This window comes from Falco peregrinus, chromosome 15 (genome assembly GCF_023634155.1).
Source record: "Falco peregrinus isolate bFalPer1 chromosome 15, bFalPer1.pri, whole genome shotgun sequence".
NCBI lineage: Eukaryota > Metazoa > Chordata > Aves > Falconiformes > Falconidae > Falco > Falco peregrinus.
Window position 1 is genome coordinate 7,945,340 of NC_073735.1, and position 15,406 is coordinate 7,960,745.

The following is a 15,406-nucleotide window of genomic DNA, read 5'->3' on the forward strand; positions in this document are numbered from 1 at the left end:
AACACACTGTACCCACAGCAGAAATTAATGCAGGCTTGACTGCCGGCCAAGCCGCGCACACGGGGGAGAGGAAGAAAGAAAACAAAAACTGTTTAATGCTGTTTATAAATTATACACTGGCTGATGAAAAATACATTTCTCTCGTCCCCCCTCCCCTCCTTCCCCATCCTCTCTGCCTCGAGAGCCTGAGCCGAGACCAGAAGAATATGGTTTGCTTTTTAGCTCCTGTTTTGGCTGCGTTCCTGGACCTGGCCGCTGGGTCAGAGCCAGCTGCTTTCTTCCCCCCCGCCACCCTTACCTGACGAAATACGTTTATTTTTCACCCGCCGCCTGTCCCCACTGCCCGTTTTCGGCCGTCCCTTGTTACGGAGGGTGGGGTGCAGAGCGGGGTGCTGGGACCCCTCACGCCTCTCCCCATACCCAGCGCATCTGATGCACGTCCCTTAGCGTTGTTACCAGTACACGTAACAGCCATCACCACTTCCCCCAGCTTCCCTGCTGGATGGGGGAAACTTCTCCAACTTCCCCCCGGTGTCGTGGTGCTGGAGACCCCCCTCTCCTGAGGCGGAGGGAGGTGGTGAATGGGGCAAGAGCCCCCCCATCCCTCCACACACGCTCGCCAGCCATTCATGCGGCTTTTGTGTTGGTGTTTTTTTTGTGTTGTTTTTTTTTTATTTAATACCAGTAATGTTTATCATTTGCCCAACAGGCTTGACAGATTTTGTTTCCTGTCGAGCGGCACGGCTGTGAAGCCCCCCCAGTTGCCAAGGAGCCGCCTCCCCGCACCGTCACGGGCTGATTTGGTATTCCGCGCGGCGCCCCAACGCATTTCTGTATGCAAGACAAAGTGTTTTGATGGAGGACGATTGCAGGAGTGTCTGGAGGCTGTTTGGAGTTTTATGGGCTGTGCAGTACGCGCCGTGCTCGCTCGCTTGCCGCGCGGGGCTGCCGAGGCTTTGGATGGGGTTTGTCATTTTTTCCCCGCCGAGAGGAGGCTCCTGGCGAGAGCAGCGCTCGCGGGGTGGAGGGGAAGGGGGAATTATGTAAGAACCTGCCTTTTTTTTTTGCTCCCCAGCTAAAAATCCAGTTTTATTGATTTATTTATCTATCCATATGAAAATACCCCCTGCTCCACCCGTCACCATGCAGCATGGCAGTCAGTGGTGCCAGCTAGTGAAGGTTGGGTGATGATGTTGCTGGTGGCCCCCCTGCCTTGCCCACCCCCAAGCCCCTGCTCCGTCGTTCCCCATGCTTTGCCAAGCCTCTCCGGAGCGGCCCGTGGGTTGCTGCTGGAGCATCCTTCCCGCAAGAGCCACCCGTGGGTCCGGTCACGCTGGGGTGATGCAGGGCTGGGAGGAACTGCTGAAGCCCCCCTGGTGCTGCCCCCACAACTGTTCCCTGCTCCGAGCTGGGGAGGAGGGCCAGGAGCGACAGCAAGGTGGTGGGCACGGGCTGGGCGCATCCTATCTGCTGGCTTAGGCTGGCGTTCGTGCTCGGCTCAGGAGTCCCTCCTCACCTCCCAAAGCCTGCGCCTCACTCATTTCCTTATATTCAATTATTGCCTTTTGATGGCACTTTGGGAAAAAGGAGGCAAAGCCGTTTGCCTCTAAATCCAGCCTGCTCTGCAGGCTTCGTCTTTTTTTTTGGCCCTTCCTGGGTTTCTCCGGCGTATTTTTTTAGTGCAGAGATTTTTCATGACTGTCTCTTCCACTTGGGTGAAACAGGGGAGAAGGGAAATAATAATAATAATAATAACAGCAATAATAAAAATCAAAATGCAGCTTGATGTGGGCAAAAGGAGAAAACAAGAGAATGGGGTAGAGAACAGGCTAAATTTAAAATTGTAATTGGCTGACTTCCACAGGCTTGCGGGTGTTTTAATGACTCATAATAACTTCATTTAAAACCAGCTGAGCAGAAAATAGATTGGAGAGGAGCCTCAGGCCATTATGGATTTGGGTTTTTTTTTTGACAAGCTCTGTTTTCGGCAGCCAGGAAGGCACTCGCAGAGGGCTTGGCTGCTTCGCTTTCCCCGAGTTGGTGGTCTGCCCGACAGAGATTGTATAGAAACTGAGGCCGGCTATCTTTTTCCACCCCCCGCCCACCCCCCCCCCCCGCCCCCTTTTTTTTTTTCACTGATTAAAAATAGATGCCTTGAGGTATTATTTTAGCATCACTGTGGTTTGGTGCTTTTTTTTCTTTGCACTTTTGATGTGGTAAATGGAACATAAATAAAATTGTTTTTGAAATTACTGAATTAATTAGGTAGTAAAGCGACGACAGTGCATAAATTTACTTGGCGATTTTTTTTAATCCATTTTTCCCCCCCCTCCTCCTTCTCACCAATTACAGCCTGTTAATAATATATAATCCCAAATTCTTATTAATCCCCTGTGCTGGGAGAGGGAGGGGAGTAGATGTTGCATGGTGCTGGTGGGGCCATTGTGGTGAAACCACGGTGGGGAAGGGCCAGGGTGCTGTCACCGCCAGCCTGTCTGTCCGTACCCGCCACCATCCTCCCCATGTGGCCTCGGGAAATTGCCAATTTCCCACCTTCCTCCTCCTTTACCCATCATCCCCCTCCTCCTCCAGAGGATGCTCACGGCCTCTCTCCTTTTCCCTTGTTTTTTCCCTGGGGAGAGTTTGTCTTTTCAGAGCCCCTCTCCCCACAGCCTCTTGACCCCCAGCCCCACAGAGTTTATCTCGTGGCGAGGAACGCAGGCGCAGGGAAAGGGGGCTTTGATGGGTTGTGGATGGAGCTGGGAAGGGGAAGGGGGCGTTTGCTGCACCTGCCCCCTCGGCTGCACTCCTCTGCCAGGAGAGGGGTGGGAAGCTGGGGCCGGCGCATGGCCGAGGGGCTGCAGCCCCCCAGTTAGGGGCAGGCAATGGCAAGGGAGGGGGGCCGTTTGCTGCTTCCTACCATCCGAAGTGCTAAGAGTGGACAGCCTATTTCTCGTCCCCAATAAAGTAATTAAAGCAAACGGGTGCTGGGAGGTACCGTTGGGATGGTAGCAGCTTGGACTAGAGGAGCTCTGTCTTCAGACTCGCCGAGCTACGCCTGAGCCGTGCGCAGGGGATGCTTGCCATGACCCTCTCGGACATCCCATGTCTGAGTGTTGCTTCAAACCCCAACAGCGCTGCCCGTCCTGGCCAGCGTGAGGCTGTTCCCTTGCACTGCTTTTAGGGAAAATTAAATAACTCAGCCCTGCCCCTCCTGATTGCTTTGCCTCGGGGACACTGCGGTCCCTGGGCAGCGCTAACCTTGCCGAGGGGGGGACATGGGGCAGCGATAACTGTGCAGATAGCTCTGGATGGAAAAGGCAGAGACTCCTCACCCGTTTTGCCCCAGCCTCTTGCTACGGGGACCTTCATTAGGCAGAAGCTATAAATTTGCCTGCACGGATATAAATGTACGGTGGGGAGGTCGGTGCCAACTGCGGGGCTCGCGCTGAAACACGGCTGATACTTGGCAGCACGCGGAGTCCCGTCCCATCGGGAAGATCATCCGGAGATATCTATATACCGTAGGCGATACGAGGCACTTGCTAAAAATACCCTCCCCAAACTCGTGCGTACATTTGGAGAGGCTAATCGTTTCTATGGGTGTCATTTAAAGGATGGAAAAAGGCGTGAGGGAGAGAAGAAAGCCCTGACACAGGCTCTGGATGCGCTGCTTTCAAATATGTCCTGCTCCCTTTAATAACAAACATCGAGCTGTGGTGTGGTTGGTTGGGGTTTTTTTCTGAGCCTTGTTATAATAAGCTCAGATGTTGGATGACATTTTTCCTGGTGACTCACATAGTAAAATTAACCTTGAACTATTTACATATTCAATTGCCACCCTCCCTCCTTCTCCTCCTCCTCCTCCCTTCTCCGCGAGCATGTGTACATTACAGGAATCCTGGCTCTGTATCAGTTTTTGTTTTGCTGATGAGAAAAAAAAAATAAAAAAACCACAGAAAAAAATTCCCCTGCCTGGAGTACACATCTACTTGAGGGAAAGAACACGCAGTCCTGGCCTTTGGAAATTGGCAGGCAGCGTGCTGTTCCCGCGCTGATAAGAGGTACTGTAAATAAAACTGTACGGCAGCGCCTGCTGTAAAATGCCCCGCGTCTGTACTCATTGTTCTGACAGCTCTGGCTTTTTTTGGGTCCGCTGTTTTGGTACACACTGTGCTTCCTTATGTAAGCGAGTGCACCCAGCTCCTCCTGGCATTCGCCCTGTTTATTTTTGCCTCACCAGGAATTTTTTTCTGTGTGTCCCCCCCCCGCCGCCTGCTCCCCAGCCAGATGCTGGCCGCCTTTGCCTTCCCTTGCTGTGCACCCCTTGGGCTGCTCTGCGGGCTCCCTCCAGCCCTGGCCCTGCCGGTGCTTGGCTCTCGGGGGGAAGGGCACAGGGCACCAGCGCGTATGTCCTCCCCTCCAGCCCCACGCAGAAACAGGGGAAGAAAAAGCAAACCCTGCATTTAGCACGACTGCCGCACATCGTGGATGCAGGGAGCTGCTTGCCCTGAGCACAGGACCCCCCCAGCATCACCGGTGCATCGTGGTGGGGAGGGGGCAAGCGCCAGCAGGCTGCTCTGCCCGGGGAGGACCTGTTGCCGCAGCAGGTTGCCGTATCCGCATGGATCATGCTTCGCAGCAGTGGGGCTGGGAGAGCTTCGAGTGGCGATGGAGAGTCATTGCCTTGGCAACTGCCGGCTGCACATCGCCCTCGCCGGCGTGCCGAGCGGAGGGCGGCCCACGTCCACTGCCCTATCGATCCCTGTCCCCTTGCTGCTGCGGCAGCTTCTCCCCATCCCGTCAGGTCTTGGTGCCCTTTATGGTGCGCTCCTCTCCCTGCCGTGGGTGAACTGCCGGCAGCACCCACATCCCTGCAATGCTCCACATCCCTGCGAGCATCCTGGGCTCGTGGCTCTCCGGCCAGTGGCATGTGCAGGGGGAGCTGCCCCAGCGCCCTCCTCACGTCACCCCAAAGCCCTTTTTGTTTTTTTCCCCCCTGTGTTTATCCCTCCATGAGTGGCCATGTGGCCTGTGTGCACTCGGGTTGTTTGAATGCAAACTTGACATCACGGCGAGGGCGGCGGAGAACAACATATGCACAGTAAACAGGCAGACTGTCATATTGATTAACAGATGAGACCTCTATTATCGATCAACGCTTGGCGAGAAAATTTATCACTTTTAATTTCACCACTGCCAAATATTTCTGCCTGTGAGCCAGCCATTACTGAGACAATTTAAAGGCGAAGGAATTCTCTTTTGAATGCATCTCCTGATACCTCCTTCTCTCCCACCTTGGCTTTTCTGGGCACCTTTCTCCACATCCCAGCCTGACAGCCGGGCGGGGGGCTTATGGGGGACGGGCAGGGGACAGGAGACGCTGTCTGGACCCTGGGAAATGTGCAGTGCAGCATGCCACGGAGTAGTGGCCCCCACCTCAAAGGCTGCTCTGTCATGCTCAGCTCCTCACAACAGATGAATCAAACCTTGAAATCTAAGAAATGGTTCCGCAGCTTTGTCCCGGCAGCAATGCTTTGGACGTGGTGTGTATCGTTAATCTGGTTTTATCTGGAAGTTACTTATCTGCTGCTGGGCATCGTGGTTTTTTCCTCACCCGAACTAGCAGCACATACTGATAGTGATTTTCTGAGAACCTCCCCCCCCCCCCCCCAACACCATTTCTCTCTCCAACAATTGAAGACGTCTCTGAGCTGCTCGCTCAGTCACACCGTTCCAGCCACATTTCTGACCAGATGCATCCTCAGGTACCGTCCTTGGGTACCAGCAATGGCAGCTGTGATGGGAAGGGGCAGGAAACCAATTACAATTAGATCAGTTGCAACGCTAATGAAACGCATTGAAGTTTAATGATTTTTTTTTTTTTTAAATATATTTAATCCTTCCTGGCAAGTGACTTCTTTATTTTGCATAAGGAGCGGGACCATGGGGTCAAGCAAGGTGCTGCTTTTTGTGGCTGTGCAGGGGGACGTAAAATATGAAACCCCTCCAATACTTAACAATGTGGTCTTAACAATGTCCCCCACACAGGTTTGGGCAGGCATCCTTCCAATAACCCTCCTCTCCCCTTTCTCTCCCCAGCGGGCGCCAAAGCCCTGGTCTGCGATCAGTGTGGCGCTCAGTTCTCGAAGGAAGATGCCCTGGAGACACACAGGCAGACGCACACGGGTACGTGGCCCTCATTTTCCATCCTTTGCATAGGCACAAGTTTAACACTTAGGCCACCCGTGTAGCCCTTGGCCCAATGGAGAGCTTAACTCTTTGCGGTTCCCACTTCTGACGTGCCCAGATCTGTTTCTTGACTTTGATTAAGGTAAGTTGGCTGCATTTTCTGCTTGCTACTCTTAATTGGAAATGGGTTTGTATTTGCATGGAAATCTGTGTGTGCGCAGTCATGCATCTTTGCAAGGGAAACCTCCCCAAATGGCTTTTGGGTGTGGATATTTGCTGCTGACTTGCTTTGGTCTGGTTTTGCTGAACTCGTAATGGTGCTGTTGGTGGAGTGAGGAGCGCAACCCGACTGTGGTTAAACCAAGCATCCTTGCACCGCTCGCTGGTCAGCCTGGGTTTCTCAAGCCATGTGCATGAAAATTTTACCAGTGTGACAGCTCTTGGCCACCATTGAGGTTTAAGAAGCACCTCTGAAGGGATAAATACCTTTGTTGGGAGTGTTTGGATGCTCAGGAGCCTTTGAGCGATGAGTTACAAATCATTTGCAAATCCCAGCCTACGCTGATAGGTCCGTTGCCCTTTTTCAGAGCATTAATGGGAATAAACACCTGGCATCTGGAGCTCTGGGGAGGTCGCGTCACACTGGCGCGTGGTCATGGGTGCAAGTGTCTGCTGGACAATGGGGCTGTGTGGTGGGTGAGCAGCCGCTTGCAAGAAAGGGTGCTCTGGGACCCGAGCACAGGGGTTTGGGGAGGGCTGGACCCAGCTGTGCATGGAAAACCTCTTTCCCTTGTGCTCATACAGGTTTCAGACCCCAACCGGAGTAGTTGCCATGGGCAAGCTTTGCCTGGTTTTGCAACTCAGCCAATTAATTCAGCGTCTTGGCACCTGCACTTTGCAGGGGCAAGGCAGCCCCACCTGCTCTTCCAGTACAACGCGGGTACGAGGCAGTGGTTCGCACAGCAGTGTTGCGTGTTGCTCAGGGTTGACATCCGCACACGAGAAATGCTGGCACGGCAAACGCAAGGTAATGCGTTCCCTCTGCAAGCAAAACACCGTTGTCCCTTTCCAAATGGCTCTCAGCAGCTGGCTCTGCCACGTTCCTGCTGTTGTGCTTCCTGGTGTGGCCACCGCCAGGGATCACAAGGAGCTCTTTATGCCTCTTGCAAAGGCCGCCTTGCCCTGGGCAAGGTTTGCTGGAGGGCATGGGGGAACTGGGGGCCGGGTGGTCCCAGGTGGAGCTTCAAACCCCCAAAAACAAGCTAGAACAGGGCAAAGCGCCCGCTCCTCCCTGTGCTATATCAGGAGCGGTTTAACTGAGCATAAGCTTGTCTTTCAGCACTGAAAACCCTGGTAAATGCCACTGGTGGCCAAGGTTGCGCTCGGGGCAGCTGGGCTGGCACGGAGAGCCTGGCCAGCTTCACGCTGGGGGTTTGAGAACCGACCAGCGATGCAAAGTGCTGTGTCACCAGGCGGGAATATCTCTGGGCATCATCCGATCTGGGAGCAGTGCTGGCCGAGCACCAGTTCATAAATCGTAAAGTAATTGCCCTCCTTTATGCAGAGGTGTGCAGCAGGAGGCTGGGCTGGGCAGTGCAGGGTCTATCTAAAAAACACACGCGCTGCAGGTCAAGGAGGAGGAAAAGGGCTTGTGACAGGGCAGCCAGCGACCCAGAGGGACTGACTCTGCCCAAGGCAAGCAACCCAGGCAGGGAGTTAAAGGTGGCCAAGCCAACAGCAGCTAGCTCCCCATTCCCTTCTATTCCCTGGACCTGTGGAGCATTCTGCGGCATCAGTGGGAGCCTGGTTCACCGTGGTACCAAGGGCTCCTTCACCCCAGGCGTATCGTTGGGAGCGGGTGCTGTTGAGCAGCTATTTAGTGATGCCCTCACCCAAAACCACCATTTGGATGCAGAGCAGCTACATGGTTTTGTGAACGACCTTGGCCCTTCTGTGGGGATTAAAGCCCCTTTGGTTGCTGAAACCTGGGGGCTGGACCACGCCAAAGCTCAAAGGGCGATGGGGAAACGGAGCACAGAGGACACGGTGACCGAAGTGAAGTGGGTTTATCGTTGTCACCGCCTCCAGCTGTAAACACGGGTGGCTCGGTTACACGGCAGAGAGGTGCTGAGCAGCCAGGGCAGATGAAATGAATCGCTTCCTCTCCTCGGGTGGCACGCAGAGAGCTCTGCCCTGGCATGGAAAGCATTCCTCCCCTGCCATCGCTATAATTAACCCCATTCCCAAATAACGGCATCTCCCAGAACAGATCTTTTTTGGGGGGGAGGGGGAGCATCCTCCCTTTGCCCTTAGCAGCAGGTTGGTTTGAAAAAGACTTTCTGACCTTCCAGACAAAAAAAACCCCAGCCCTTTTTGATAGAGATGCAGGTAGATTCCTTCAAGCATGGCATCAAAAACTGAGTGGGGCTCATCTGGTTGCGGCTGACCCAACATGTACCCACTTTGCTCAAAAACATGGTGCTGAAGGGAGGATGCGGGACCGGTCTCTAAACAGTCGCTGCTTCTCCAGATGACCTACAGCTGCAGAGTTTTTCTGCAATGGGTGGCCAAGGTATAAGGTTTCTTTTCAGCATGTAGGGCTGAAATGTTTCTTGGGTGAACAGCTGGGGTCTAGGACCCTCTATTTCACTTTTTTTTTTTTTTTCCTGTTGCCCTCACTGCTCCTCTGAATGACAGTGCAAAATACAAAGCCAGCCTGTTGTACATGTGCTGCATCAAGCGCTGCCCATCTCTTGCAGCAGAAAGCCTACGCCCTGCTTTCTGAGGCAAGGTACAAAATAATAATAAATAAAGAAAAAATAGTTTATGCTTGTAAGCACAGAGCTGGCTGTGTGCTGTGCACAGCCCCATCAACTCGGGACTGAGACGCCCTGTCCGGGTGTCACTGTCCTTGGCCCCTGTCCCATGGCAATAGGAAAAGCAGGAACTGTTTTGGCTCATCTTCCAGCAGCGCAAGGTCGGTGCCAAACTGCGAGGACAGTGTGGAAAATTCCTTACCCTTCTCCTAAAAAGTTAGAGGAATAAATCGAAATGCATTGAGAAGACAGCCCGAGTACCCCAGAGCAAGCGCCACTGGGGCTCGGGATGCTCGCATGGCTGGTGTTCACGCTAACGGGTTTTGGGCTCGCCGCCGACTTTTATAAATATCAGAGGTGACTTGTCTAGAGTTTCCTCCCGTGTGCCAAGGCAATTAACGCGCGCGAGCATGTATGCGCTGGGTGGCCGATGTCCGTCAGTGGGCCAGCATAGATTTACTCCTGACCCAATTTCACGTGGGCATGCTCGACACCTGATGCAGAGTCTATTTTCTTTGGCATGTAGTTGCTCCTTGATTTGTGGGGTCGGTGTGCCCCCGGCCGCTGTGCAGTTTGCACGGGAGCCTTGCCCCGTTCCTGTGAGCACCCCCTGCCCACATCCCTCAAACCCTCTGGCTGGCAATGCCGGCACCAGGACACAAGTAGTAAAAAGGAGTTAATAAAACCTGCATGGAACTGAAAATTGAAAAGCTATAAATCTCCACACACACCCTTTTTTTTTTCCTTTTTTTTTTCCCTGGGATGTTGGTAGCGTTTTGATTTAATAGTTGGCCAAACACAAGGGTCTATTTTATTCAGAGTTTACAGGCCTCAGGGCTGTTATTCCTCCAAATTTAATAGCATTGAAATTGCAGGGTTGGTGATAATTTGCCTATCACTTTCTGCTCTCCCATTGATGTTTATTGTCAGCAGGATGGAATCTCAATCCGATTCACTTAGATAACATGTCTGTTAAACATTTAGATAATTGTGCCATCATTAACTTGTCACATTATTTTAGAGATTCAAAACAGTTGTGCGGTATAAGCAGAGGTACAAAGGGAGAAGGAACTGGCGCACAAGAGCAAGAACCCAGGAGAGGAGGCGGTGGTGGTGGGATGCCCCTGCAGCGGGTCCTATGGGAAGTGTCAGCAAGTGCAGCCTTCCTCCCTGTCTCAGCAGGGCTTTAACTGCTTTTTCCCCAAAAAAAATCCTGTTCTTGTTCTAAACACACATTGAAGTACATGATGATTTTTTTTAATTTTTTTTTTCTTTTCTTTTTTTTTTAATGCCAGAGCACTTGGCATTTTTCTGTGGAAGAGCATCCCAGCAACCCCATTATGAGCTTGGATTTGCCAAGGGGATGTGTGGGAGCCTGGAGGAGGTGGGGGCGGGGGGGGGCACAACAGAGCTGTGCTGTCACATGGGCACACACCATCTCTGTTCTTTGCAAAGTTAGCATTTACTGATTAATTATGTATATGTCTTATTTCCTTTCTTTGGCTTCGCTCCCCCCACCTCAAAATGGTACCCACCTAAAAAATACCAGTGATGCTATAGACATATGTCACACTTGGGTTTTTTGGTGTTGGAAATTAAGGATTTTGAGCGAGTGGAACATAAGGTGCAAGTTTGGTGACGTGAGCCATGAACTGTGTTGAAACATAAATTCTGTTTGCCTTACGCTCAGCTGTGCGGCAACTGCGAGCTGCGGCCGAGCCGGCTCTCTGCTGGGATGCTCCTCTGACTCCACCGACGGCTGGGGCTTGTCTTGATGGTGGCACTTGCCATAAACAGCTGCCTGCAGCATCCCTGCTCTGGCAGCAGGTGACTGGGGTTCAGGAGATGTACTTCTTGACTCGTCTCGCTGCATCCTCTCCCAGGGCTTGCTCGGAGCGGTGCCCGGCCATGAGCAGCCGGCACACTTCCTTACCAAAACCAACCCAACGCCTTCCTGGGCTGCCTGTGACTTTCTATTACTGTTTCACAGGACTCATGAGAGTTTTCAGAGAGCAGCTCGGTGAGGCTTCTGGGGGAAATACTGCCGGATCACATTTTTCTCCGTAACTAGAGATAATGCACTGTAGTATTAAGTACGCTTAGAGGTAATTATCCCTCCCATGCTCGCTTTGGTTCCGCGGTCCCGGATGGGGGAGGGAGTGCGGGCGATGCTGTGTGGTGATGCCCAGAGGATGCTTTGCAGATTTTCTCTTGAAAAATCCAGATGAGCCTGGATCTTGGATGCTCAGGTACGGAAGTGCTGCAAAAGCTCCTGTGCACGACTCCAGCATGTCACTGTCCCCGAAAGCTTCCATCAGAGGTTGCAAGCAGCAGACGCTGGACTGAGATGGTCTTTGGCTTGGGGGCAAGGATCATGGCTCATACAGAGGAGGCAGGAGTGCTCCGTGCTGCACTGGAACAGCGGAAATCAGTTCAGACTGACTCCTGAGCTTAGGAAACAATTCCATTTAACCATTGCACGCGGAGGGTGCAAAGACATTACTCCTGGCACCCTCAAAGGCTGGCAGCGCCCAACGGGCATCCTTGACCCAACTCGAACAGTCAGATTTGGGGAAGCTGCTGCCAGAGGGAGCCCTGGGGGTATGGGGCTTCAGCAGCAACTGAAAACGTGAAATGCCAACAGCAAAGATGTTTTCATGGCTGCTGTAACATTTCTGGGTACAGGCACCCGACTGGAGCCAGATGTGCCATGCTCAGGTGCGGCACCTTTTGTGCAGCCATCACCTGTGAATGTATTTAGAAGAACCTTGGTAAAAAATGCTCCATGCTTAATTTTGGCTGCTTGACACAGAGCAGAACTCACTCGCTCCAACCTTCAGCTGTGCCAGAACAAAACACAAATGATGAGTTGAGGAAGGGCTGGTAAAACAGAGCAACTCAAACGCATCAAAAATGCAAAGCCCTGAGTTTTTTAAATACTCTTGCAGTTAAGTTGGTTTTCAAAAAGGGCTGAAAACAGTACAGGTCAAGGGAAGGACAAGTGGAAGCGTTCAGCTTGAGCCCATTGCCTCTCCTCTGCTTCCCGGCTCATGGCCCAGGTCCTCTTCCCACACAAGCTGGTGTCTTCAAAGGAAAGCACTTTTTGCAAACACTTATTTCTATAAAAACGAGGGCTGGATCAGCAACGCTTCCCATCAGAAGCTTCCATCACTCAGGAGTGTAATTCACATTTCAAGCAGCTGCCCCGTGGCCACCAGGTTGCCCCACACCACCTCCAAGTGCGGCAAGCAGCCATGGCGTGCCGTGCCGGGAGCCGGCCAGCGCACACAGCGAGGTCCTCATCAGTGCCTCGTTAGCACCATCCCCAGCCAGGCTGCTGCAGGGTCTTGGGGCGGCAAGTCCTGGGGGGCTCAGCACAGAGCCCCTTTGTCTGACAGTAATGTCCTGTGACAGCACTTGAAATCTGAGTCCCGGTGCGCATTCCTGAAACCGGGAATCCCCCTGTCTCCCAAACTGCAGCCGCTTTTTCCACCTTTATTTCAAACGGCAGCAAAAATTCCCTGAGGTTCTGAGCTTCAAGGTGGGAAGCGCAATGAGGTCAGGCTTTGTGCGGGCAGGCAGATTCACCACCACCGAGCCAGGGGATGGAAACGCGGCAAGCACCCGTGGCCAGTGGCCGATGGTCGGCCTTTAATTTTCCTGTGCAAATACTATTTAAAGCACGATGAGAAAAGCCCTCTCGCTAAGCTACAGAGAAATCTTTCTTGTCCTTTAATTCTAGATGAAGGGGATTAGTGTGAACATATTTAACCTCTGACCCGTGGACAAAAGCATTATCAAATTTAGTTGCCGAGTGGCTCCCCATTTAACCGAACCAGCGCAGTATCCCAGCAATTTTTTTTTTTTCCCCCTCCTTTGAAAGCTTTAATATCCATTGTTGCTCCTGGAGCACGGGGGGACTGGGCAGCCCTCTACTCGCATGCGAGATGCTTGTCAGAGCCCCCATAAGGGAAACCAGCGTGGGACAGTTGCTGCTAGAACCTGTGATGGCTTCAAAAATCAAGAGAACCCCCCCCCAAAAAAAGCAAAGCTTTCTGTAGATGGGGCTGGTTTCTCCCAGGTTTCTGTGTGCCCGCCTGCGATGGCTTTGGAGGATGCTTGGCCATCCCTCCAGAGCACAAAGAGATGCTTCTTGAACCCCTTCACTCCAGAGCGGGAAAGAAAGCGCGCTCCCAGTCTCTCGGGCAAGCTTGAGGATGCTCAGCACTGCCGTGCCAGGGCTTTATAAAATAGGGATGGAACGCGGGCGAGCAGGCGGCTGGGGTCTCCTGGTCCGGCGGAGGAATGCCGAGAGGGGCCTCCCGTCAGGAGCCGGTGTCCATTTACAGTGCATCTCTCATAAACCCGGCGGCGGGGGCGAGGGCAGGGGGACCGGCCCTCCTGGTATGTGATTGATTATCTGGTATTTATGCCATTGAGGACTTTTCAGCGGCTCGGGGTCAGGGGGTCATCTCATGTGTCTTGCTGCAAATCCGCTTCCTTTTGTACAGTGCGGGCTGGGTGAGCAGACACACAAAAACAGCTTTTTCTTTTCCTTGGGAAAAAGGGGAGGGGGGCGGGCTGGTGTCAATGAATTTTTTTTTTCAGCCTTTCCTGAATAGTGTCCTTTTTAATTCCAAAGAACTTTTAATTAAAAGTAGCAGGAAAGTTCATCTCAACAAGGTTTAACTTACCTTAGCAGTTACTTTCGTCCCCCAGGATTCGCGTCTCCCTGCTTTTAAAATAAAATAAAAAAAAAAAAAAACCAACAACAAGAATTGAGGGAGAGGCTGCGCTCGGTACCATTTCGTGTCTCCCCAGCTTTACCAAGAGGGCCTTTTCATCTTTTTTTTTTTTTTTTTTTTTTTTTATAATGATGGGGGTGCAGGAATAATAAGCAGATGCTGCGAATCCTGGCTTTGTGCCTCATGGCAGCCGGTCACTCCGCTGGCCATGCTCTGCTAGGGGTGGCCGCCCATGCCACCAAAAGGGTTGAGACGTGACCCAGGACTCGCGGCATCACCACAGGGCCGGAGGGTGCCAGAGTGGCACCACCTCAGCTGGGGGTGATCCAGAGTGGAGAGTGCAGCAGGTCAGCGATGGGCAGGCAGGTTAATGGCGATGGCAGTGATGGTGATGGTGGTGATGCTGATGGTGGTCTCCCATGGGGTGGGATGCTACAGCCCCGTAAGGGAGCACAGGGGCACCGCAGAGGGCAGGATGTAATGCTGCTGACCAGGGACAGCATCTGCTGCCCCCTAAAACCCTCCTGGCAGGGAAAAGCACACACCCACCGTGATGTGCCGGTTGGCAAATGCTTATGGTAGAGGATCTTTGGCCAGAAGGACCCAGGGCTTGGCTCTCAGTGGACCAGAAACACTGGATGAGGCTTTCATCTCCTCGCTGAAGCTCTTTGTTTAAAGATGGAGTGGTTTCTAATGTGTTAATTTAACTATCGCTCAGAAAGCAATGGGGAAAATATTTTCAGTTTTCAATGGAAAGTCAAATTATTTTTTCAGCTGGTTTCACTCCAAATTCCAACTGGGAAGAGGAAATCTGGGAAACCAGCATGGTGATGACGAGTGAGCGAGTAGATGACAGCTTCCCTTCCAATGTGGTGGCCAGAAACACCGCCACAATTTGCCTCCTGTCGCCCCGGGGAAACTCTTATCCTCAGGAAGGGCTGGAATGGTTCTGCAACGTGCAGCTTCCTTGGGAATGGCAGGAGTGGATCCAGCATTCTCTGGGATGGAAGATGATGGGACAGGCTTAGGAGAAAGTGGCACCAAGGGGAGATGCTGCACTTAGATACCTAGGTACTGAACAGATCAATGCATTTTGGCCAAGTGATGTTTGTTTTGCTGGGAAAGAAGGCAGTTTTCTATCAGTACCTTTGGGGATTGATGGAGCTGAACGCTATTTTTTGCCAAGGGTGATTGGGAGCAAGGGAGTTCGGATGCACAAGGCATGTGCATGCAGATCGATTCGGCAGCGCCAGCATCCCCAAGCACCATTCCCTTCTGCCGGCACCAAGCTGGCTCCGGGTCATGCTTAGTCACTTCAGAGGAAAACCGCATCCCCCCACTCCAAGGGACTTTTTCCCTTCCCAGGAGAAGTTTCTTCTGGCTCCCAGCTGCCCATTTTTCTCAAGGCTGAATCACTGTTGCCAGCTTCTTCAGGGATCTAAACCAAGACGTGTTTGCGAGGGTGTGATATGGCCCGGCTCTCCCTGCTCGGCTGCATGGCCAGACGGGGCTTGATGGTGGCATTTATCCCTCCCGCCGACACGCAGAGAGGCCTTTTGTGGTGACCTCTGTCTCTCGTTGGCTTTGTTCGGTGGCGGCAGGATGCAAACGTGCTGCCCCTGTGTCCCAAAGATGCACCCTCCTGTCCCAGCT

General features: G+C 52.6%; 1 protein-coding gene across 1 annotated transcript in view; it reads left to right on the plus strand.

The window, feature by feature from the left end:
- Positions 1-15,406, plus strand: part of ZBTB16 (zinc finger and BTB domain containing 16) — a 63,540-nt gene that overhangs the window by 34,343 nt on the left and 13,791 nt on the right. Inside the window, 1 exon segment of the mRNA XM_005240056.4 lies at positions 6,103-6,189. Within this exon segment, the coding sequence (XP_005240113.2) occupies positions 6,103-6,189 (87 nt within the window).